At 46.7% G+C, this 25205-nt stretch overlaps 1 protein-coding gene across 1 annotated transcript in view; it reads right to left on the bottom strand.

Moving 5' to 3' along the window:
• LOC126284910 (popeye domain-containing protein 3-like) overlaps window positions 1-25205 on the bottom strand; it is a 193246-nt gene that overhangs the window by 77705 nt on the left and 90336 nt on the right. Inside the window, exon 4 of the mRNA XM_049984172.1 lies at window positions 2998-3179. Coding sequence (XP_049840129.1) covers window positions 2998-3179 — 182 coding nt within the window. The remainder of the gene's footprint in view (window positions 1-2997; window positions 3180-25205) is intronic.

The raw sequence follows: 25205 nt of genomic DNA, 5'->3' as shown, positions 1-25205 counted from the left end.
AAGGGCACGAGCGATTTCCTTCCCCATCCTTCCCTAATCCGAGCTTGTGCTCCATCTCTAATGACCTCGTTGTCGACAGGTCGTTAAACACTAATCTCCTCAGAGGACACGCCACAAGTATTTAGAGATTCCTTTTAGAACGGGAAGCTCTGTTACTTTCTTCTTTTCCTTCTACAAGTAGCACATATTTCTCTCATTCTATCCAACTTGATTTGTCGGTTACCAACATCTGCTCTCCGAATTAGACCGATGTGGGATAACAAAACTGGCGTAGCGTGACGTCTTTTGGAGATAGGAGGTAACTATTTAGAGAATAGATGGGAGAAGTAACGAAGTATATTGGAGCCATTTCAGGCCAAAAACTCATACGATAAGTTGATCCACACGAAATAAGCAGATAAAAAAGACTGATACGAAAGGCACGGGTAATATAAAGCAAATTTGTGTAGTGGCTGAAAGTATCTCTTGAGAAGTGGTTTTTCATTTGAAGTAATCGTTTAGCTGTAGGTGAGCTACACTTGCATGAAGCGCACAAATGCTTACTGGGTGATTTTATTTCGTCTCAACTGTAATGTAGATATCCTATCAAACGTCAGTCCATTTGCATAATGAACAATACACGTCATTTTATGACGGACTCGGAAACTTGAAACTTTTAAGGCCATTAACAACTGTTATTCAATGAGACTGTCTGCTCTTATTATCCACGTCATCTCCCTTTGGAACACCCACACTCAACAACTGCTTTCTACATGGCCGTGCCAATAATATTTACATCGTGGAGTCAAGTGCCACGAAATTCATTTGGAGCATCCGTCGCAAGCCTGCCCACTTTTGGATACAGAGTGTTTCTACGAGTGTAATGTCTCACAACGGAGAAGTTTGTCATCTAAGACGTACAAACGAAAACTAAAAGACTTTTGGAAATTTAAAAATATACCATCAATTTGACATCCGCTATCGATAGCACTCGTGAATAAAGAACTAGTTGAATTTCAGAAGAATGGTATTTTCTGAATCCGTGCTGACTGTTTGACAATAAATCGTTTTCTTCGACATAATTCATAATGCTTATGTTCCAAAATCTTACTGCAGATCGAGGTTAGCGATATTGGTCAGTAATTCAGAGGATTACATCTTTTCCTTTTTATGGTATTGGTGTGACTTATGCAGCTTCCCGGGCTTAAGGTATGGATCATTCGACGAGCGAGCGGTAAGTATCAGCATACTCTGAAAGGAACCTCACTGGTATACAATCTTGACCGGAGGACTTGATTTAAGCTGCTTAGGTACACCGAGGATTCTCATATTCATGTTGGCAGGTATTCTAGATTTCATTTATGGAATATTTAATTCGTCTTCTTGGCTAAGGAGTTCAGTATTGCTCAACTTAAATATCTTCAACATTTTGCAGCCCTGTCAGCAACTGTGTAAATATTAATTTTAATTTTAATAATTAACAGCCTCAATTGCACCGTTTACCTAGAATTTAGCTAGGTTTCAGTCGGGATAACCGAACCTTCTTCATAATAACAGTAACTATCGAGATGCGGCAGCAACGAGTGCTGTACTGGAACAGTCACGGTCGCGAAGTGGGGCCGAGGCAGCTCCAGGTAAGTTTCTACAGTCTGACGATAATTTATGGATTTGTAGTTTTAGCTTGACGATGTCCACTATGGAAAGACGGTAGTTACTGTTATTCTGAAGAAGGTTCGATTATCCCGATTGGAACCTAGGTAAATTCTAAGTAAACGATGCAACTGAGTTTGTTAATTATTAAATTTAAAATTAATATTCCTCAACTGTCTGGAGCCTTTATAGGACTACATTAACAGAAGCGGTAGAGAAGGTCCATGAGCGGCGAGTGTGGTCACTGGAGCACTTCGTATGTTTGAGAGGCCGGCCGCTGTGGCCGAGCGGTTCTAGACGCTTCGGCACGAAGCCTCGCTGATGGTGCTGTCGTAGGTTCGGATCCCGCCTCGGGCATGGATGTGTGTGATGTCCTTAGGTTTAAGTAGTTTTACGTTCTAGGGGGCTGATGTATGTTAAGTCCCATAGTGCTTAGAGCCATTTGAACCATGTTGATTATGTTTGAGAGTGTCGCCGAAATGCGCAACAGACTCTAGGGGCGGACGTTACAAGAGAAGCATTGAGCATTATTCGGAGGTTGACGGCTGACGTTCCGAGAGGGTAACGTTTGAGAAGAGCCACACACGTCACTTCCTCAGCCGTCACAATAAACGAGCACGACCAGGAAATCACAGCAGACGAAGCTTTACATACAATCGTTCCACCCGAGTTCCATTCGTGAAAGGTTTGGGGGAGGGGGGAGGGATGACAGTGATACCAGGAGTACCCTCTGCCACACACCGCTGGATGGATTGCAGAATGTACGAGTAGATGTCCGCGTACAACTGCAGGAAACTGCGCAACCGTGGCACGATTCTTTCGTCATCCAAGTTAGCAAGATGTAGATACGTACGATTACATGCTGAATTAAAGTAGAACTAGCCCGCCTGATTGGCCGGGCGGTCCCCGGCACGAATCAGCCCAGCGGATTTGTGTCGAGGTCCGCTGAACCGGCCAGTCTGTGGATGGTTTTTAGGCGGTTTTCCATCTGCCTCGGTAAATGCGGGCTGGTTCCCCTTATTCCGCCTCAGCTAGATTATGTCGGCGATTGCTGCGCAAACAAGTTCTCCACGTACGCGTACACCACCATTACTCTACCACTCAAACATAGAGATCACATTCGTCTGGTGTGATACATTCTCTGGGGGGTCCACCGGGGGCCGAACCGCACAATAACCCTGGGTTCGGTGTGGGGCGGTGGAGGGGTGAAGTGGGCTGCGGTAGTCGTCGTGGGGTTGCGGAACACTGCGACTGCGGCGGGGACGGAGCCTCTGCGTCGTTTCTAGGTGCCCGGTTAACACAGCGTGGTATAAAGTAGGACTATGTTAGAGGTGGAGGAGTACTTTGGCTCGTGCGAGTGGTGCTTACCTTGAACGGCTCGAAGAGCGTGTGGTAGGCCTCCTCGAGCTCCGGGTCGAACTTGACGGGCCGCATCTGGTAGATGATGTAGACCAGCTGCCCCATGTTGAGCAGCATGAAGCTGAAGTTCCACGAGAAGACGTCGGGCGCGCAGATCACGTTCCACGCCCAGAACGAGAACAGCATGAAGCCTGCGGCAGCACACCACTGTCACTCTCTCTGGACTAAGCAATGCGCAGGATTATCGGAAAGACGAGTTCCCGCACCAGCAGCAGTTGGCGCTACACCAGAATGCACATAACGATATCATATACGAGGGACTTTCAGTAAGTAATGCAACGTACCGGGTGATCAAAGAGTCAGTATAAATTTGAAAACTTAATAAACCACGGAATAATGTAGATAGAGAGGTAAAACTTGACACACATGCTTGGAATGACATGGGGTTTTATTAGAACAAAATGTCCGACAGATGGCGCTGGACAGCAAAACTGCTACCGTAACGGGTGAGAGGTACGCCGATATTTTACAGAATCGCATCATCCCCAGCCTGGCTGATAAACACCTGCAGGAACCTACGATGTTTATGCAGGATGGCGCTCCACCCCATATTGCTAGACGCGTGAAGGATCTCTTGGCGCGTCGTTTGGTGATGATAGTGTGCTCATCCGCCACTTTCGTCATGCTTGGCCTCCCAGGTCCCCAGACCTCAGTCCGTGCGATTATTGGCTTTGGGGTTACCTGAAGTCGCAAGTGTATCGCGATCGACCGACATCTCTAGGGATGCTGAAAGACAAGATCCGACGCCAATGCCTCACCGTAACTCCGGACATGTTTTACAGTGCTGTGCACAACATTATTCCTCGACTAGAGCTATTGTTGAGGAATGATGGTGGACATATTGAGCATATCCTGTAAAGAACATAATCTTTGCTTTGTCTTACTTTGTTATCCTAATTATTGCTATTCTGATCTGATGAAGGGCCATCTGTTGGACATTTTTTGAACGTTTGTATTGTTTTGGCTCTAATAAAACCCAATGTCATTCCAAGCATGTGTGTCAATTTGTACCTCTCTATCTACATTATTCCGTGATTTATTCAGTTTTCAAATGTATACTGACTTTTTGATCACCCAGTTTACGAGTGTGACTCAAATGAAAACCTTAAATTTCTAATAACAAACAGAAATTTCGTGCTGTTATCCTGTAAGTTGGTAAGTGTGCTACAAACAGGGTCCAGAATGGCCTATAGGTGGCAGCATAGTGCAGATGCACACATACCGTCGCAGTATCAGTATAAAGATGGCCGCCCCACTCGCGACTTCCATCAGTGAAAAACAGCTTTCTGTTATTACGTTTTTGCGTAGTGAAGGTGTGAAACCTATTGAAATTCATCCACCAATGAAGGTTCAGTACGGTGATGCATGTTTGTCACAGCAGCCAGCTACGAATGGAGTAGGAAGTTCGCAAATGGTACGGCAGAAGTGAAAGATGCTCCCCATGCAGGTCAGGCACAACGAGTTGTGACGCCACAGAACGTTGCAGCTGTTGAGGCCACAGTGAAGGAAAACCGCCGAGTGACACTAAATTACATTCCAGATGGTTACAGCGTAAGTAGGCTGTTTAGGTTTTTTTTATTGGTAACGCCGCCGCCACGTAGCGCTCTGTATAAAAATCACTGGCTGTGCCGTGTGCAGTCTGTGGCTGGTTAACATTGTTGTAATACTCGCCATTGTAGTGTTGGATGATAACAGCGCGTAGCGTTGGGCAGTTGGAGGTGAGCCGCCAGCAGTGGTGGACGTGGGGAGAGAGATGGCGGAGTTTTGAAATTTGTAAGAATGGATGTCATGAACTGAGATATATATATTATGACTATTAAGGAAAATACATTGTTTGTTCTCTATTATAATCTTTCATTCGCTAACTATGCCTATCAGTAGTTAGTGCCTTCCGTAGTTTGAATCTTTTATGTAGCTGGCAGTAGTGGCGCTCGCTGTATTGCAGTAGCTTGAGTAACGAAGATTTTTGGTGAAGTAAGTGATTTGTGAAAGGTATAGGTTAATGTTAGTCAGGGCCATTCTTTCGTAGGAGATTTTTAAAAGTCAGATTCCGTTGCGCTAAAAATATTGTGTGTCACTTTAAGCACAGTCATGTACAATTTTTGAAGGGGACGTTTCAACAGATTAGTCATGCGTCTGCACACGACATTGTGCGTAAAGTGGTCCAGTTTCACAAAGTGTCTGCAAGATGGGTGCCACAGTATCTGATTCCTGAAATGAATGACATGTTGATGCTTGTGAAGAACTTCTTCGGCGCTTTGAACGAGAAGGTGATGGCTTCCTTGCAACAATCGTTCCTGGGGACGAAACCTGGGTTCACTTTCGCCAACCGGGAAGGAAGAGAGCGAGCAAGTAATGGCGCCAATCCTCATCATCAAAACCAAAGAAGTTTCGAACAGAACCATCAGTAGGAAAGGTTATGCTGATTCCCTTTTGGGACAAAAAAGGCATCATTTTGGAGCATTACGTGCCTAGATGAACCGCTGTCACCAGTGCATTACACACGGATCTCCTAAAAAACCATCTCCGGCCTGCAATCAAATCGAAGCGACGCGGATTGCTGTCAGTAAGTGTCCTTTTTGAAACATGAAAATGCAAGGCCCGTACAACAGTTGCAACAATCACAGACCTGCATTTTGAGTGTCTTCTTGATCCACCATACTTACCAGACCTTGTCCCAAGTGATTTCCATGTTTGGACCACTCAAAGACGTAATGAGAGGAAAGAAGTTCCGTTCTGATGAAGAGGTACGCCAAGCGTTGCTTGAGTGGTTGCGCAGACTACCAAAAGAATTTCTTTATAAAGTAATTTATGCACTTTGTAAGCGCTGGAGGACTTGCATTGAGCTTGGGGGAGATTATGTTGAAATGGTACAGCTTTGTACCACTTCTGCACAATCAAGAACATTTTAAAAAATATTTCATTTGACTCACCCTCGTGTTTTTCCTGAAACTGGGTTGGTTACCTTCAGTATTCCAATACACCATATTATTTCCCACTCTTTTGCCTACAGATGCCTTTTCTCTTTTCTTTTTTTTCCACAAAGTCTCCGTTCAGTGCGACGGCCTTACGCCAACTTACTGGGAGGACCTTTATACCCGCATGGTACCACTCTATTGGTCGACGTCGGATCCAGAGTCTTGCTGCAACAATGACCTGTACTGCTTACCGTGGAATGCATCCATCATTGGCCTAAACAGATGGATGTCGGATTGTGTGAGATATGGATTTTAGGATAGATAAGAAAGAACAATCCAACGAAGTTCTGCGAACTCCTCAAGGGCGTGCAATTTTGTGTGAGACCTCGCATTATCATGGAGAAGGAGAAGTTCGTTTGCGTTTTTGTGGCGAAGAACACACTGAAATCGTTTCTGCAGTTTCATGAGCGTACCACAGTACACTTTAAAGCTGATCGTTGCACCATGGAGGAGGACATCAGAATAAGCTTTCATAGTCTCAGAAGACCGTCGCCATTACTATACCTGCCAAGGGGGCGGCTTTGAACTTTTTCTTCGGAGGAGAGATGGTGTGGCACCACTCCGTGGATTGTGGTTGCCGGCCGCTGTGTCCGAGCGGTTCTAGGAGCTTCAGTCCGGAACCACGCGGCTGCTACGGTTGCAGGTTCGAATCCTGCCTCGGGCATGGATGTGTGTGATGTCCTTAGGTTAGTTAGATTTAAGTAGTTCTAAGTCTAGGGGACTGATGACCTCTGATGTTGTCCCATAGTGCTCAGAGCCATTAGAACCATTTGATTGTGGTTTTTATTCAGTTCGAAGTGATGAACCCATGTTCATTGCCCGTGACGATGTTCGACAAAAAAAATGTCACGATCAGCCTCTTAACGTGCAAGCAATTCCACAGAGAATGTCCTTCTTCGCTCTTTGTGGTCTTCTGTTTGGCGGCGGGGAACCCAGCATGTACACACCTTTGAGTAACCCATCTGGTGGACAAGTGTGTCATACCTACTAACAGAGACGCCCAGTTGTGTAGCGGGCTGTTTGATTGCGATCCGTCGATCACATCGAATGAGAGTGTCCGCACGTTCCAACACTCCAGGAGTCACAGCTGTGTGCTGCCGGACAGAAAGCGGGATATCGGACAGGTCTGTGCGACCTTGTTGCGATGATGACTGAAGCCTCGCCCAACGACTCACCCTGCTTTTGTTATTTGCCAGGTGTCTGTAAACATTCTGCAAGAATCTATGAAAATCTGCTATGCTCTGGTTAAAGATGGCATTTTGAAGGCTATGTTACCATCTAGCGGAACTTCATGAAGCTATAGAGGCTGAAGTGGAAATATTCCATGATGTTCCACTACAAATTCCCCATTTTTTCAATAGAAACTGACCCAAAAATAAATCCGTTTCGTTATTTGTTGAACGCCCCTTGTACGTTTCCGAGCGCACATTGCAAGGTCATTGTACTTCATTTCCACCTAGTATGGAGTACGAAGGCCTATAGTTTAGGTTTTATGACGTACACAGCTTTATGAACTGCCGAACTGGCCACGATCGAGACGCAGGTAAACGGCCATCCCTCTGTAGACGCAGGTATGGAACGCACAGTGAACAACAGTTGACTCACGATTACAGGACTTGAGAGTCATTTGCTTCGGACAGTCCGACCACGGAAACTCGTACACAACACAGACTCCACTAATAACATGGGCGTGCATGGCCTGGGAGCATGGTGCACAACCCGTTTCCTGCAGACGTGAGGGTGCTCTGCAGCCTGTTCTACACTTCTCATCACGCTACCACCAGTGTCTTTACGAGCGCACCGACTGTTTTATAGGCTGCAATCTGTATGGACCACGAACGAACTAATTTGCTGGTTTGACACGTTTTTCTATCAGAAGTGTCGATCGTGCAGCTGTCACTAAAAATCCCAGATACTTTACACACAGCTAATCCTCAGATCCTTTTTAATACGTGTACAAGTTAGCGAAGAATATGAATTACGTGATACGATAGGATTAATGAAGTGATAATACCAAAGGGTTATATTTAAAACAAAACAAATGTTTATTAAATAATGTTCACACAGTTATGAATGGTGGATTTATATGTAATTCAGGAACAAATTAAAAAGAATTAAACAGTCTAACATTCTGCGTGGTTTCTGTTTCTTCTAAGTCGTGTCTCCCTACCACTTTCGCGCAACGACGCTCTGAGCGTGTTTTTTAGGGAATTGACTAGTTTGAACCTGGGTGCTGTTGCTGGTAAAGAGACGCCAGACCACACATGACATGTAGAGTTCAGAAGAGTTCAGTGAGACTAGCGATGATATAACCAAATACTTAATGGTTTCAGCGTCAGCTCCACTGCACTCCCTGTAAAAGAATCTTAATACTAACTAAATTTAGTGGAAGGGGTTCAAGGCTTTCCTTTTTTTAGTTAGCTGGTAAAATAACGTCGAAAAATCAGTTAAGTTTACCATTGGAAATTTTATTCTACTCACAAAACGTTGTTTATAAATTGCACTATTGATAAAAGGAAATGTTTTAATACAGGATGATAAAAACCAACTCCGTTGAAGAAAAATGTGAACGAATATTCCCTGAATGGGTTTCCAAGTTCTACAATGGATCGAAGGATTACCTATGCCTTATCACATCTATAATCTAGGTTAAAATTAAGTTTCACACAAGAGAAAACTATCAAAATGGTCTACAGTGACCCTCAATTATCTTTAATTACTTACCTAACTTGTCGTAAATTACAGTGGTTGATGTGGCTTCTCAGTAATTATATAACAGAAAAATCATCGCGTTTCAGATTTTAACTTACGTAGCAAATGTGAATACCATGAACTTTAATTGACGATCGACACTAGTATTACGCAAAACGGGGGTGTAACAGATGAGACTTCTGCAGTTCTAAGTGAAGCCTTATGCCCTCAAAAATACGGCATCGCGTGCGTTCATTACCTTGTCAGTGTTCGTCAGGGGGCGGCGGCAGGCGCAGCTCCATACAGCTCGCCGTCTCCGAAGCAACGCCTTCCTAACTCTTCCTTACTACAATTTACCGAAGTTGGTTTAAAAAAAAAAAACTATCTGGCTGTGTTTTCATCTCACCAATCAGGGTCTCAATGTTGACCTTAAGTTCCGCCTACAAAAATTCTGTCTATCCAATGAGAAACGTTGTACTTTTTGTGGTGGGGCGATGTTTTTAACGTTTGAAACGTAACAGAGACGCGAAAAAGTCTCACGCTAAAACTTGCGGCTGGTGTGGCCCTTTTATTGTCATCGTAAGATCTATACTGTTCTTCTGGAGGGCTCTAGCTTTTGACATGGGCTGGGGGGGGGTCCTGTCGGTTAGCTGGCGACGTGGATGTCCATCCCTTATCACAGGGCCTTCTAGCTTAACACGGTTCTGCTCTCGGCTTCTGTTCTCGTTTCTCCCCTCAGAACTGCGTCTGTCTCACGGTGGGAAGGTATGACATGCATTTAGGCATTCTTGTGATAGTCTGTAGTATTCCATTTGCTCACTCGTTACTCAAATTAATTTGATTAATTTAATGTCACGATTTATTCGGAGCTACGTGACATACTATTGGATTTGCTTATCATGTCAGGGTTTTCATGGAAGGTGTTGGATTTGCCTGACACCTTACAACAGTAATTTAAAAAATGGTTCAAATGGCTCTGAGCACTATTGGACTTAACTTCTGAGGTCATCAGTCCCTTAGAACTTAGAACTACTTAAACTTAACTAACCTAAGGACATCACACACATCCATGCCCAAGGCGGGATTCGAACCCGCGTCCGTAGTGGCTCACGCGGTTCCAGACTGTAGCGCCTAGAGCCGCTCGGCCACCCCGGCCGACAATTAAACAATAATTAATGTGTGTAATGCGAGCAGAACATAAAATACAGAAGCACGAGAGAGGAAAGTTCGCTTAACTACACAGCACTTCACAAAAATCAACAGCAAACATTCAAACACTCAAAGCACAGTTTACCACCATCAGTCGAGACGTAAAACAAAATTCATTATCCTGAATACACAGGAATGTAAACACCAACTGGAGAAATCAGCCGCAGTTGACAGGTGCCTCAAATGCCCTAACCATAAAATAAAGTTCGTTAAGTCACGCAAAGACAATTACCGAAAAATTAGGTCATATAATCTAAGTCTAGGAAAAACTGAAATCCGCACCTACATCTCACATAATTATTAGAAGTTGAACAAAAAGTTCACAGCGACCAGACAGCAGCACGCTCGCCAACACCGGCCAGGCACAAAAGACACTGACTAAAGGCGGCCGACAGTACACAGCATAAACCCAACCAGTCGCCATTAGACACCACTCAGTACCGAAGCCAATTCAGACACTTAAATAATCACCACCAATCAAAATTAAAGCTAGTTGTAGATGCATATAACATACTAGAACACGGAGAAAATTATTGCAGTCATTTTGCAGCCCCTCGTTGAATTAGCGACACAGTATTAAACAAGTTATTAACGAAGTTAACAAATCATCCGATTTTACGACGTAATAAAAGTTTTGTAAAATTAAACAGTAACTTGTCGTTACACATAAACTTGAGAAATTAGATAAGGATCAGCAAAACGCATTTCGCCCTCATACTGTGGAGGATTTACAATACCGGCATATTTGTATAAAAACCTTTAATAAACTTAACTACACTGAAATGCCAAAGAAACTGGTACACGTATGCGTATTCAAATACAGAGATACACTATGTGATCAAAAGTAACTGGACACCCCCAGAAACACACGTTTTTCAAATTAGGTGCATTGTACTGCCACCTAATGCCAGGTACTCCATATCAGTGACCTCAGTAGTCATTAGACATCGTGAGAGAGCAGAACGGGGCGCTCCGCGGAACTCACGGACTTCGAACGTGGTCAGGTAATATGGCGTCACTTGTGTCATACGTCTGTACGCGAGATTTCCACAGTCCTGAACATCCATAGGTCCACTGTTTCCGATGTGATAGTGAAGTGGAAACGTGAAGGGACACGTACGGCATTAAAGTGTACAGGCCGACCTCGTCTGTTGACTGACTAAGACCGCCGACAGTTGAAGAGGGTCGTAATGTGTAATAGCGAGGCATCTATCCAGACCATCACACAGGAATTCCAAATTGCATCAGGATCCACTGCAAGTGGAAAAACGTTGTGTGGAGTACCAATCACGGTGCACAATGTGGCGATCCGACGGCAGGGTGTAGGTATGTCGAAAGCCCAGTGAACGTCATCTGCCAGCGTGTGTAGAGCCAACAGTAAAATTCGGAGGCGGTGGTGTTATGGTGTGGTCGTGTTTTTCATGGAGGGGGCTTGCACCCCTTCTTGTTTCGCGTGGCACTATCACAGCACAGGCCTACATTGATGTTTTAAGCACCTTCTTGCTTCCCACTGTTCAAGAGCAATTGGGGATGGCGATTGCATCTTTCAACACGATAGAGTACCTGTTCATAATTCAAGGCATGTGACGGAGTGGTTACACGACAGTAACATCCCTGACATGGACCGGCCTGCACGCTGTCCTGGCCTGAATCCCATGGAACACCTTTGGGATGTTTTGGAACGACGACCTCGCGCCAGGCCTCACCGACACCAGCCAAGTCACAGTTGCAGTGTCAAAACTGCGCGGTGAAGTTAAACGTTGCAGTTTCTGTTTGTAGCACCGAGCGTCGACTAAGTCAGCATTTCCCTTCACACGTCTCCAGCCACCGCAAAGACCACGCTTCACATTTACAGTTTTGTTCATCATTTTCTTCAACTGTTATCCAATAATGTCGATATAAAGAAATAGCACACTAGCTGCTTTAACATAACTAATCTGCTGTTTCTTCACATCGGAAATCTTGTTATTCCTTTCACACAGCCACCGCACAGTGCAACCGAATTTCTTCTTTGTGCCACATATGCTTGCTAAAGGTGGCAGAATCTACAATGATCAGCGGTATGAGGACGCAGAAGGCAATGGGAACCACTGCATTAAAGACACATAGTGTGTATGTATCCACAAGACATGTAGCTTGTAATTGAAAAGGTGCCATGCTGATCTATCGATTGGCAAAAGATCCGGAATACTCCCCCACTCTGATCTCGAGGAGAGAACTTCCAAGGGGGAGATGATTATGAATAATAGATTGAATAATGAACGGAAGGATAATGTTCTAGGAGTCGGGTGGTGGAATGACAGAAGCTCGAACGTGGTAGGGAAGCTAGAAAATCTGAAAAGGGAAATGCAGAGGCTCCATCTAGATTTATTAGGGGTCACTCAAGTGAAATGGAAAGAAGGATTCCTGGTGAGGATTAGTTATAAATAGGAAGATAGGGCAGAGAGTGTGTTACTGTGAACAGTTCAGTGATAGGCTTGTACTTATCCGAAGCGACAGCAAACCAGCATCAACAACGATAGTTCAGGAATGCATGCCAATGTCGCAAAAAATGTGCAGAGATAGAGAAAGTGTACGAGGATATTGAAATGATAATACAGTACGTAAAAGGAGACGAAATCAAAGTCATGGGTGGTTGTAATGCAGGTGTAGGGGAAGGAGTAGAAGAAAGGGTTAAGGGAGAATATGGACTTGGGACGATGAATGAGAGGGGAGGAAGACTAATTGAGTTCTGTAATAACTTTCAGCTAGTAATAGCAAAACTCTTTTCAAGAATCACAAGAGGAGGAGGTACACTCGGAGAAGACCATGTGGTACGAGAAGATTTCAGTTGGATTACGTCATGGTGAGACAACCTTCGAAGAAATTAAAATAAAGGTGGCAACATTAAGAGTGCAACGGGAATTCCACTGTTGAATGCAGAGGAGAGAGCGGATACACGGCAAGAGTACATTAAAGGCCTCCATAAGGGGAAAGATTTGTCTGACGTGATAGAAACAGAAAGAGGAGTCGCTTTAGAAGAGATAGGGGATCTAGTATTAGAATCAGAATTTAAGAGAGCTTTGGAGAACTTAACATCAAACAAGGCAGAAGGGATAGATAACATTCCATCACAAACTCTAAAATCATTGGGGGAACTGGCAACAAAACGACTATTCACGTTGGTGTGTAGAATGTATGAGGCTCGCGACATAACAGCTGACTTTCGGAGAAATATCGTGCACACAGTTCCGAAGATTGCAAGAGCTGACAAGTGCGAGAATTATCGCACAATCAGCTTAATAGGTCATGCATCCAAGTTGCTGAGAAGACTAACAAACAGAAGATTGGAAAAGGAAATTGGGCATGTGTTAATATGACGATGAATTTGGCTTTAGGAAAAGTAAAGGCACCTGAGAGGCAGTTCCCTGAGAGGCAGTTATGATGATGAGATTGATAACGGAAACAAGACTAAAGAAATATCAAGAAACGTTTATAGGATTTGCCAACCTGGGAAAAGCATTTGTCAATAAAAAATGGTGGAAAATTTTCGAAAGTCTAAGAAAAATAGGGATACGCTATAGGGACAGACGGGTAACATACTGTTCAGGAGAAGCCGAGCAGTGCAGTCGCTGTAGTGTAGTGGTTACGATAGTAGATTGTTGAATGGAGGGTCGTGAGTGCAAAACACACCTGAACTGAAACATATTAATTTCTGTCCTTGGTTCGAGTACAATCTAGAAGTATCCACAAATGGTAACAAACATTGTACTGGAATGTTCTGTAGCTGTATATATACCGTGTGTGTTCTGCCGGAGACAGTTCGTTCCGCGCTCTTGTATGTGCAAGTGCTGAATAAACCTTCGTTAAATGAAGTTAGTGTTCGTCATTCATCTACTTACACCTTCCTCTACGTGACATTATTCTGGTGGAAACGGTGGTACTGGAACTTGTGATACCGCACAGAGCAGCCGTTTACGTGGCGAGAAAGTTCGAGCAATATTCAACAGATCGCATGATATCGGAGACAGAAGAAGAAGAGGACTCCACGATGACACCAACCGTGTGCCACCACATGAGACATCCTTCCGGGTTCTCTGGCGACGATGGCCAAGATCCAAACAAGTGGCAGGAGGTACATGAGCGTATAGACAAATTCAACAAATGGGATGACACCTTGTGTTTGCCTGACGTATTTTTCTACTTGGAGGGCACTGCCAGGCAATGGTATGAGAACAACGAGGAGAAGTTCACAAGCTCGGAAGTATTCCAGGCGGAACTGCGCAAGTATTTCGGCGACACACAACGACAGAAGTGCAGGGCTGAAGATAATTTAAAGTGCAGGGAACAGCGTCCAGGAGAAATGACAGCATCCTGCATTCAAGACGTCTTGGAGTTATGTAAAATAGTGGATCCTCGAATGAAGGAGGAAGATAGGGTTGCACATCTCATGAAGGGTGTTGCTGAGGACGTGTATCAAACCCTACTCCTGAAGGAGGTTTCGACAGCAGACGACTTCATAAAATGGTGCCAGTATATCGAGACGATGCATCAAAAAAGAATTACAAGGAAGAAGTTTGTATGGCTTCCAAATGTTGTATCGATGTCTGTGATGGAGGAAGAAACTGATTTCACAAGTGTTCTTCGTCCGATAGTGAGAAGGCACGTGGATTGCACGGCGAGCAAAACAACCGAGACTCTTCAAGAAGTCATAATGGAGGAAGTGGAACAGACATTGAATCCAATCTCTCGTTCTTCATTTCCCTTTAAAACGGTGAAAAAGTCGAGACCCAGGCGGAGTTACTTTCCTACAACGCCGCATGAGGAACCCGTTTGGGCAACAAGGAAGACTGACGTCTGGAGGACCCAGGATAACCAACCAGTAGGTTTCCACTGCGGACGAGCAGGACATGTGATGCGCCATTGTCGAGAAAGGCGGCGGATATTTGATGACGCTCGCGCCAGAAGACAGCAGACCGATCTTAGCGGAGGCCAACTCCGGGACGACGAACAACAAGATGTGGGCGCAGGACGACGAAGGTCACCATCGCCGCAAGCCAGCCGCTGGAGAGGACGCTCCCCAACACACCGATCAAGGTCTCCGACGCTCTTTAGGCGCTCCAGCTGATCACCTAGCCGCCGCAACATGGAAAACTAAAGGGTGCGACCTTCCTTGGAGGTGAGGCCACTGAAGCGAAAAACACTCGTCGAAATCCTCATGGATGGCCCACCACCCCAAGCTCTTGTGGACTCTGGACCATCATATTCAGTCATTTCGGAGAAGTACCGCCGCCAGTTGCAGAAAACCGTATTCGTCGACAGCAAACCATCTTTGCTGAAAGTGGCTAATACATTAAACCTACAGGAACATGTGTCATTCACGTGGGTATAAGTGGCCATGCACAGCCCTTACAATTAATCGTCTTACAACAGTGTAGCCATGACGTCATTGTCGGATGGGACTTATTTAAAGTTTCTCAAGCAATTATAGATTCTGGTCGCTCGAAGATTATCCTAGACGAGATGAGATACTGTGGACAGGAAGATGCACATCCGAGTGTGTGGGGACTATGTGTGCTGGTCGAAGTGATCATTCCTGCAGTCAGCGCTAGAAAGGTGGCTGTCATGTGTCATGCCATGCATTAACCCGTTGATCTTGTAGTGGAATGTAAGAGGAGCATACCACTGAGGAATAACATGGTCATCCCAGCCTGCTTCCCTGGCCAAGGGAAGTCTACTAGCATCAAACATAGGCCTGAATTTGAGAAAGAAATTTCTGAGAGTGAACGTGTAGCGAACACCATTGTACGGCAGTGAAACATGGATTGTGGGAAACCTGAACAGAAAGAAATCGATGAATTTGAGATGTGGTGGATTAGTTGGACTGATAAGGTAAGGAATGAGTAGGGTCTGCGCAGAGTCGGAGAAGAAAGAAATATGAGGAAAACATTGACAGGGAGAAGGGACAGAATGATAGGACATCTGTTAAGATACCAGAGGATGACTTCTATCGTTCTAGAGGGAACTGTACATGTCAAAAACTGTAGAGGAAGACAGATATTGCAATACACCTAGAAAATAACTCAGGACGTATGTTGCAAGTGTTACCCTTAGATGAAGAGGTTGGCACAGGAGAAGAATTCGTGGTGAGCCGCATCAAACCAGTCAGAAGATTGATGACGCAAAAAATTCTTGCTTCAAATAATCAAAGAGAAAGACTGGAGGTGATGAAAGCTCAAAAAGTAGTAAGACTCCTTCACATAGTGAAAATAAAATTACATTCTACTACAGTTTCAAAAGAAGAATGTCAAATATTTACAGAACATTGCGAAAAATATAATATAAAAGAAAATATCGGTATGATTCTTGAGTTTCACCAGGCGTATTTGATAATCAAAATATCCACAGGTGTACTTAGTAGGGCACAATATTTCGGCGATCATACATGTCGCCATCATCAGGTGAACTGACAGACTGAGCTCCTGTGAACGTGCCGGCACGGAGATCCGTACTCTATGGGTGCTCAGAGGGAACTGGGTTCGGTCGCACCGATCCGCATCTTCTAAACGACTTTCTTGGGTTGAGGAAAGGTAGTGTTTACCCTAAGGCATTTACTATTAAGTCAGGTGTGCGAGAGAAGTAACTTCAGGTGGTGGAAATGGTCATCTTTATTTGCGGCTTTTTAGTCAAATTGATTTGGTTTTCTGTGGGTGGGGCACTGCCAGGTGCATTACCTGTTGAGCAGTGCTACAGGTCTTTGGTATGTGTCCCGGACATCAGACGGGACTCCAATGTTCCGGATGAGAGGGTTTTCTGAGACCCCTGCTTTTTTATACAATCTTCTGGCTTTGTGTTGAAAGCGGCGAAGGACTTCAGGTTCTTGCAGAGCATCGTGGACGTACCGTGATGGGAATTGCGTATGCACGTTTTGCAGCACTTCTAACGTTGATTATGTCTGCTGGCAGCACTACCCCAGGCAACGCAGGCATAGTCCATGATCGGCCGGACGAAGAGCCTGTAGATAAGGAGGCCGTTGGCAATTGATAGTGAGGAGCCTTCGTTCAGCAGCGGATAAAGTGCTCCCAGGCGCTGGTCCACTTTCCTGCGAGTGGCCGTGACGTGCTGTTGCCAGATCAACTCGCGATTCAGCACTACTCCAAGATAAGTTGTGGAAGGCAGCCACGCAATGTCTTCCCCAAATAATCGAACTTGCGGCACTTGAGGCGGTCGTCGTCTCGTAAAAATAACTGCTTGGCTCTTTTGAGCGTTGAAATGGATCCTCCACTTGCGGGACCATCCTTCAAGATCAGAGCAGGCTTCCTGAAGTCGACGGTGCATGGCCTGAGGCTATCGGCTGCGCGTTTAGATGGCGGTGTCATCAGCTTACATAGCTTTTCACACCCTGGGGGAGGTGGGGATGTCCGACGTGAAGAGACAATACAGCATCGGCCCAAGGACGGATCCTTGAGGTACTCCAGCGCCGATGTGCCGGACAGTCGAGCAGAAGTTGGCAACTCGAACAGCGGATGTTCTCCCTCGGAGATAGGATGTGAGCAGCTGAACCATGGAACGGGGAAAACCGTGTTGCTTCAGTTTCCACAGGAGCCCCTGATGCCAGACAGTGTCGAACGCCTTGGAAATATCAAGGAATACTGCTCCCCAGTATTCATTGTTCTTGAAGGCAAGTGTAATTTCTTCAACGACGCGGATCACCTGTTGTTCGGTGGAGTGGCCTTGTCTGAACCCGAATTGCTCTGGCGGTATCCTCCGTTGGTCCATGATGGTGCGGAGTCTTCGGAGCAGCAGCCTTTCAAACACTTTGCTGATGTGTAGGAGCACGCTAATCGTCCGATAGTTGGCCGATTCCTTTCTGTTCTTTCCCAGCTTGGGAATGGGGATAACCGTGGCTCTTTTCCATTCCACGGGATACGTCAGCGTCCGGAAGATGGTATTGAAGACTGCAGCCAGCCAGATATAGGCCGCCGGAGGAAGTTCCTTCGGGGCTTTGTTAGGAATATCGTCTGCCCCTGGTGCCTTAGTGGTGTTCAGACCAGCGATGCGCGTCCGAACTTCGTCCGTTGTGACGAGCGGAATCGGATCCTCATCTGCAGGAGGAGGTTGGTCCAGGTATTGTTGGACTTCCGCTTCCACGCGCTGAACGTGAGCTTCATCAATCGGGTCGTTCACGGGGACGAAGTTGGCTTCAAAGACATCAGCAATGGCGTTGGCCTTGTCCTTGGGTGTGTAGACGATTCCTGCCGGGGCTCCCAACGGAGGAATGGTCGTCCGACGTTTCGTGAAGAATCGAACCTTGTCCCAGTGAGTGGCATCAGGTGTAAAGGCCTCGAGTTTCGTGGCCCACTACTGGTTCCTGTGGGCAATGAGGGCAGCCATGATGTCGCGCCGAAGTTGGTTGACGCGCCTCTTGAGGTCTGCATCTCTGGTTACTCGCCAGTCTTTACAGAGTCGATTGCGGAGGCGTATGAGATCCAGGATGTCTTGTGGTAATCCCGGTCGAGGTGGCGGTTGCTGTCGGGCTTGTGACGTGGACTGTCGGAGGGCTGTGGTAACAGCAGCTCTGAACTCCGCCGCGGTGTTATAGACGGGTGCAGCCGGTTGACTAGATTCCAGCAAACGGGTGAGCCGATCCCGGTAGCCATCCCAGTTAGTACGTCGTAGATTCCACCGTGGCGTCTGCAGGGGATAATGGACGTTCAACCGGAATGTAACAGGCAGATGGTTTGAGTTGAGAGCATGACGCACTTCTGCCGTCATGAACTGGTGCAATCCCTTTGTGATTGCGATGTCCAGGACTTCTGGATTGCCTCTGGAAGGGTAGCATTCCGGTTCATCTGGACCACAGGCATGCGCGTCGGCTTGCTCGAGGACGTTTCCGTCATAAGTCGTGGTGAGTGAGTTCCACGCTGCATGCTTCGCGTTAAAGTCCCCAGCGAGGAACAGCTTCCCAGGAAGGCGCAACAATGACTTCGCGTCTTCGACGTCTACGTGTGGTTTAGGTGGGCGTTAGACGGCCCACAAATGTAACGGTGCCGATCGAAGTCTCGACGGCCACTGCCGTTGCTTCCATCTTTCGAAAAGGAGGCGCCAGTACAACATAGTGCGAGATCGTCCTCTTGATGTAAATGGCTGTACCGCGTCCTTGAGCAGGGCGATCGTTCCTGTAGCAGTGATAATTTGCTATATTAGTCCTCAGGTCAGGCTTCAGATGCGTTTCACTGACCATGCAGATGTCACATGCTCATCTTCCAGGAATTGGCGAACCTCCAGTAGGTCGTGGTAAATGCCATCGGCGTTATAGGCGGCCATACAGAGGTCTGGGCCTAGGCATGTTGAGCAGGTGTGACGTCGCTGGTGGCGTGAAGCGAACTACGAATGGCCGCTTCAACTGTCGTGGCGAGAACTGCCGGGAGTGCTTGAATTGCTCGGCTCATCTCGGTGACGGCTGTCATCATGGTCTGCATGAGCGCCGGAAGTTGGTTGACGTCATCTGCCGCATTTGTCGGTTGGGGACGTCCGAAGTCCTCATTGCGCCGGCCGCGAAGAGGCGGAAAAGACGCCGAATCAATCTCAAATGCCGCTGGTGGGGGTGCTGCTGTAGAGGCGTTGCCCCGCAAGACATCCGCTGCTGTCGGAGACTGGAGGACGTAAGCTGCGCACCTTTGCGGAGCTCGCTCCTGTAGCGGTGCATCGGTGTATCTTCTGCTGGCAGGTGTGCTTCTGACGACGTGGGTCCCAGCTCGTCTATTCTCGGCATTGAGAGGCGGTAGACCCCTCTGTCGCCGACTAGCATCTTTGTGTTTCTGGCAGGAACGATAGCTGGCCGGGTGTTTGCCGCCACACAGTCCGCATTTTGCTGGTTCTTCTTTGCGGACGGGACACTGGCGGCTGTCATGAGGGCCGCCACACTTCACGCATACAAATGGCATTGTGCAGAGCCGCGCCACGTGGTTACAGCCCTGACAGCGGAAGCACTGAGTCACTCCTACTGATTTCCTTAGCTTCTGGACAGAAACGGAGAGTGCACAAATTCTGTTGATTTTAAACACATCACGATTTTCTTGCGTGTCTGGGAGAACCACCACACGTAGGCCTGATTTCTGCTGCGTGCCAGGTATCCGATGGTAGTCCTCAACCGTCGCCACAAATCCCAGTGCAAACAATTTGTCCTTGAGTCTGTCGTTGGGGCGAGAATCTACAATTCCTCGAAATACCACCTTCAGAGTGGGCGGTCGAACAGTGGGAAACGTGTAGCACGGTATTCCCTCGGATCCCACCATGTCCATAACATTTACGTAGTCTTCAGTGGCTGTGACAGTGAGTTTTAACTTATCGCCTCCAGCCTGCTTCGCAAAGAAAGGCTGCTTCAGATTTTGCGTCATCCAATCGTACAATTTCAAATAGGTGTCAGGATATTGCAGTACGATCGGTGGAATTTTATGCTGCTGCTGTTGTTGTTGCTGCTGCTGCTGTTGATGGTGGCGGTGTTGTGACTGCTGTGGTGCCGCAGTATCCTGTGGCGCCGCCCCGCCATCTTCGATGACGTCAAATCTGTTGCTTACAGGCACTACAGGTGGCTCTGCCGGTGCCTGGTTCTTCGCCTGCTTCTTTTTCGGCGGACGAACAAAGCCGTCTTCGGTGGGCGCCACCTGGAGCAGTCCAGGTCCGGGATCGCTTCGTTTCCGCCGAAACTGGGACGTCGACGGGCGAGTAGCGTCGTCTTCGAACGACGCGTCAGAAGCATAATCCATTGTGATGTCCAGGGCCCTCGCTGTGGTCGTCAATAAATCATTGCCCTTCCGCCTTTGCCGGGTCGTCATGGTTGGGGGGCCGGATGGGGCCGCCGACGAAGCGAGCTCCGCCGGACGACCATTCCTCCGTTGGGAGCCCCGGCAGGAATCGTCTGCACACCCGAGGACAAGGCCAACGCCATCGTCGATGTCTTTGAAGCCAACTTCGTCCCCGTGAACGACCCGATTGATGAAGCTCACGTTCAGCGCGTGGAAGCGGAAGTCCAACAAAACTTGGACCAACCTCCTCCTGCAGATGAGGATCCGATTCCGCTCGTCACAACGGACGAAGTTCGGACGTGCATCGCTGGTCTGAACACCACTAAGGCACCAGGGGCAGACGATATTCCTAATAAAGCCCCGAAGGAACTTCCTCCGGCGGCCTATATCTGGCTGGCTGCAGTCTTCAATACCATCTTTCCGGACGCTGACGTATCCCGATATGCCACACCCTTCGGTAAGCAAGACTCATGGCAGCGCACGCGTAGCACGTCTGCTCTCTGCGGAAGACTAACTCACACTGCGGCGGGGGGGGGGGGGGGGGGGGGGTGTAGATTTAAATACCCTCCGCCCGCGGTGCGCTCCTTCCGCCGTCCGCGCCCCGCGCCACGGTCACGCGGTGGAACAGATTGCGACGGCGTCTGAGATGACGTCGGTGTGATGGCTGTGTCCGCCGTGGTCGTCACAACTATACGTTTGCTCAATTTACTCTTGATTAACCCAATCGCTGGTTCCCAAGCCTTGCTAAGATTATAGCCACAGTCACGGTTTATGAGGTCGTCATTGGTGCGAATTTCGATGGCCTCTCTAACAACGATGTCCCAGTATCTCGACGTCTGTACCAGAATCCTCGTGCATTCGTACTCCATAGCGTGATTTTCCGACAAACAATGTTCAGCGACCGCCGACTTGCTCGGATACATCAGTCGACTGTTCACGGCATCGATCCTCGACGGTACACATCGTCTGACCAATATACGACTTGCCACATTGATACGGAATCTGGTACACGCCGGCCTCCCTGAATCCGAGGTCATCTTTGGTGCTCCCCACCAGTGAAAGAGTTTTGTTCGGAGGACAAAACACAGTTCCGAGCCGGGGTTTCTTCAAAATACGGGAGATTTTCCCCAAGAGTGTGCCTGTATATGGAATAAACTCCCTCGTGATTTCGTTCATCTTCACAAGTTGTTCTGTAGTGGTTGGGCGGAGAGCACGTTGAATCTGCCGCTCTGAGTACCCATTTTTTCGAAATACAGTTCCCAAATGTTCCAATTCCTGGGGTGGACTCTCTGTGTCAGAGATAGCGCGCGCTATGTATTAGAGTTTTAAGTACCCCATTCCTCTGTGAAGGGTGGTGTCATCTGTCTGCGTGCAAATACAGAACAGTGTGTGTTGTCTTCCGATACACCCCATGACCTAGGGTGCCGTCAGCCCTTCTCTTGACCAAGACGTCAAGGTAAGGTAATTTACCCTCCGTTTCAGTCTCCACAGTGAATTTGATGTTGGGGTGTATGGAGTTTAGATGTGTAACGAAATCAAGGAGTTTATCCATACCACGTGGCCAGATGACGAACGTGTCGTCCACGTAATGGAAAAAGCAAGTAGGTTTCCATTCGGATGACGACACGACTTCCTCCTCCAATTTCTCCATGTACAAATTCGCTACCACCGGTGAGAGTGGGCTACCCATGGCGACTCCCTCCGTTTGTTCGTAGTATTCTCTACTAAAAAGAAAATACGTGGAAGTCAAGACATGCCTAAAAGGTTCAGTGGTCGTCTCGTCAAACTTCTGACTTATCAATTCTAGTGACTCTCGCAGGGGTACCCTCGTAAACAAGGAAACGACGTCAAAACTCACCATGATATCTGGCTCATCCAACCTGAAGGAGCAGAGTCCGTCACTTCAACTGATGATGGCGACATGTATGATCGCCGAAATATTGTGCCCGTTGGACACTGTAGACCGGCAGTACACCCGTGGACATTTTGATTAAAGATATCGCTATTCGATATTGCCTTCGATATCGATATATATGTGGAAGATACAGCATCGTTATACATCAACTTTTTCATATAATGTCGTTGTATCGATGTACCGATATTTCATGAGCATCCTAGTAGTCACACACCTTTGAGTAACCCAACAGGTGGACGAGTGTGTTAACACCATTATCAGTGCATTTTTCCAGAAACACATCAAGGCCTTTTTTAATCATTTTAATGCAGAAGGGCATCACATTTCTTTATTCTTAATGTCAGAGATTGTGCACAGTTTCTGTACTGATAAAAATTTGAATATTTCTAGACAGCTCTTACTCCCAACTCATTAAAGGAGAACGTTGATGAAATTGACCGAAAAAGTTAATTTTCGATTTACTTTTTTATTTATTGATAGAACCCCTATACGTTACCAAAGTTTCAATGATGAAATCGCATCGAAAATGCCTGAAAAATAATTAAGTGGGTGACGTGACCTTCCTGCCAAACCTACGTTTTGATGCAATACTTCAACACAAGCATATGAACTCTTTGGCTTTATAGATCATCTGTATATCTGTTCCGTTGGAAGACGGAAAGGGCTTTGGTGCACACAACAGACGCACAAAGAGGACGGTACGCATACTTCAAGTGTATTATGGCAAGGTTATGATATGAAACCTACCCCGTGTCAGTGACACGAAAAGTGCACTATGGCCTACAAATTTCCATACAGTGTCAGCAGATGAACATCTGTGTCACATTAGCTGCTGTAAATATCTACAAGCTCAGAGGAGTAACAACGCTTTCTTTCACAAGGAGAGCCTTCCAAATTGTCTCCTGTCATAGCCTACCTACAGGTTTCTAGCCGATCTTAAACTTCCAAAAAAATGTGTGTTCATGGCAAAACCCAAGAAAGTCTGTAAAGTCTCTAAAAACTAAGTCTTAACTGGAAACGAAGGCCTAACAGCATATTTTCATTTGCCACAGTTATCAGAGGAGCTTCTTATAAGGGCTTTAAGATAAGAAATTTCACTCAAGACAAAAAAAATAGATTTACAGCACCTCTCTGCAGCTGAAAACTCAGTTGAATACCTAGTAAAGTAAAGAAGGCAGAAAACAAGAAACCAAAGGGGAAAGAGGATCGTGAATACAAATCTGGGGCCTTCTGAAGAGGTGACGTAAGAAAAAACGTTAGGTTCAGCTATGTGTTTCCGAAAAATTATGTTTTTAATGTTAATGTACCTTTTCCTCGGAGTAAATGAAGGCTACAGTTATGAAATTTTGTACACTTATTTCTGTAAAATCAGTAAGTTTTGTCACAAGAGTACATTTTGAAGTTCTGAGTGTAAGCTAAGATATGCTGCAAAGCGCTTGGAATTTGGCACGAATTTTATACTGTATGAGGTTCATTCAAATGGAACCTGGTCGGTGCGTCCATCTTTGCCTTACAAGTAGGGTGGCAACACATAACTGAGGATATGGTGGCGCCATGTTTTGGTAGAGAGACTGACGCGTAAGCACCGTTTGATGTTGCACAGCACGAGTTTGGTTTCACGCCGAAGAGAAGGTGATCACACAAGTTATCATCCAATACAGCCGGCCGCTGTGGCCTAGCGGTGCCCGAGGCAGGATTCAAACCTGCGACCATAGCAGTCGCACGGTTCCAGGTTGAAGTGGACGAGATCCTTAGGTTACTGGGTATTAGCGTGGGCACCGACCACACCATAATGCATCGACACTTGAACTTTCGAAAAATCTGTGCGCAGTGGGTTCCCCACCAACTCACCGCCGAACAGCGCAATACTCGAATGGCGCCGTCTTTGAGTCACCTGGAACGTTATCATGAGGAGGAATACGGCTTTCTGTCGCGCTTTGTCCCAGGTTACGATACATTTTGAACCTGAAAGCAAGCGTCAGTGCAAGCTGTGGAAACATGCGACTTCACCACTCCAAAGAAATCAAACGCCGTGCACGTCAGTTCTGGCCCACTGCCTGTCGAGTTCCTGGAACAGGGAACCACGATCAATGCCCAGCGTTATGAAGGCATTTTACAGTATCTTAGTCGAGCTATCAAGTCATGATGCATGAGGCGTGTTGTCCAATGGCGTTATCCTGCTACATGGTAATGTCCGCCCACACACGGCCAATGCGCTGAAGACGACATTGCAGCGGTTCGGTGGGGAGCGCGGAAACATGCACATACAGCCCTGACTTTTCACGGTGTGACTTTCACGTGTTTGGACCTCTAAAACAAACAATTCGCGGACATCGATTTGCAACGGACGACGAAGTGTGTGGCTGCGTCCAGGCCTGGATCCGACAGCAGGCTAGTAGCTTCTTCAAGGATGGAGTCGACCGGCTGGTGTCGCGATGGGACAGATGTGCCCACAGTTTGGGCGATATTTTTGAGTATGTGTAGTGCGCATAACTACACTACTGGACATTAAAAATGCTACAGCAACAAGAAATGGAGATGATAAACGGGTATTCATTAGCCAAATATATTATACTA

This window comes from Schistocerca gregaria, chromosome 8 (assembly GCF_023897955.1).
Source record: "Schistocerca gregaria isolate iqSchGreg1 chromosome 8, iqSchGreg1.2, whole genome shotgun sequence".
Taxonomy (NCBI): Eukaryota; Metazoa; Arthropoda; class Insecta; order Orthoptera; family Acrididae; genus Schistocerca; species Schistocerca gregaria.
This window is presented reverse-complemented; position numbering and strand designations above follow the sequence as displayed.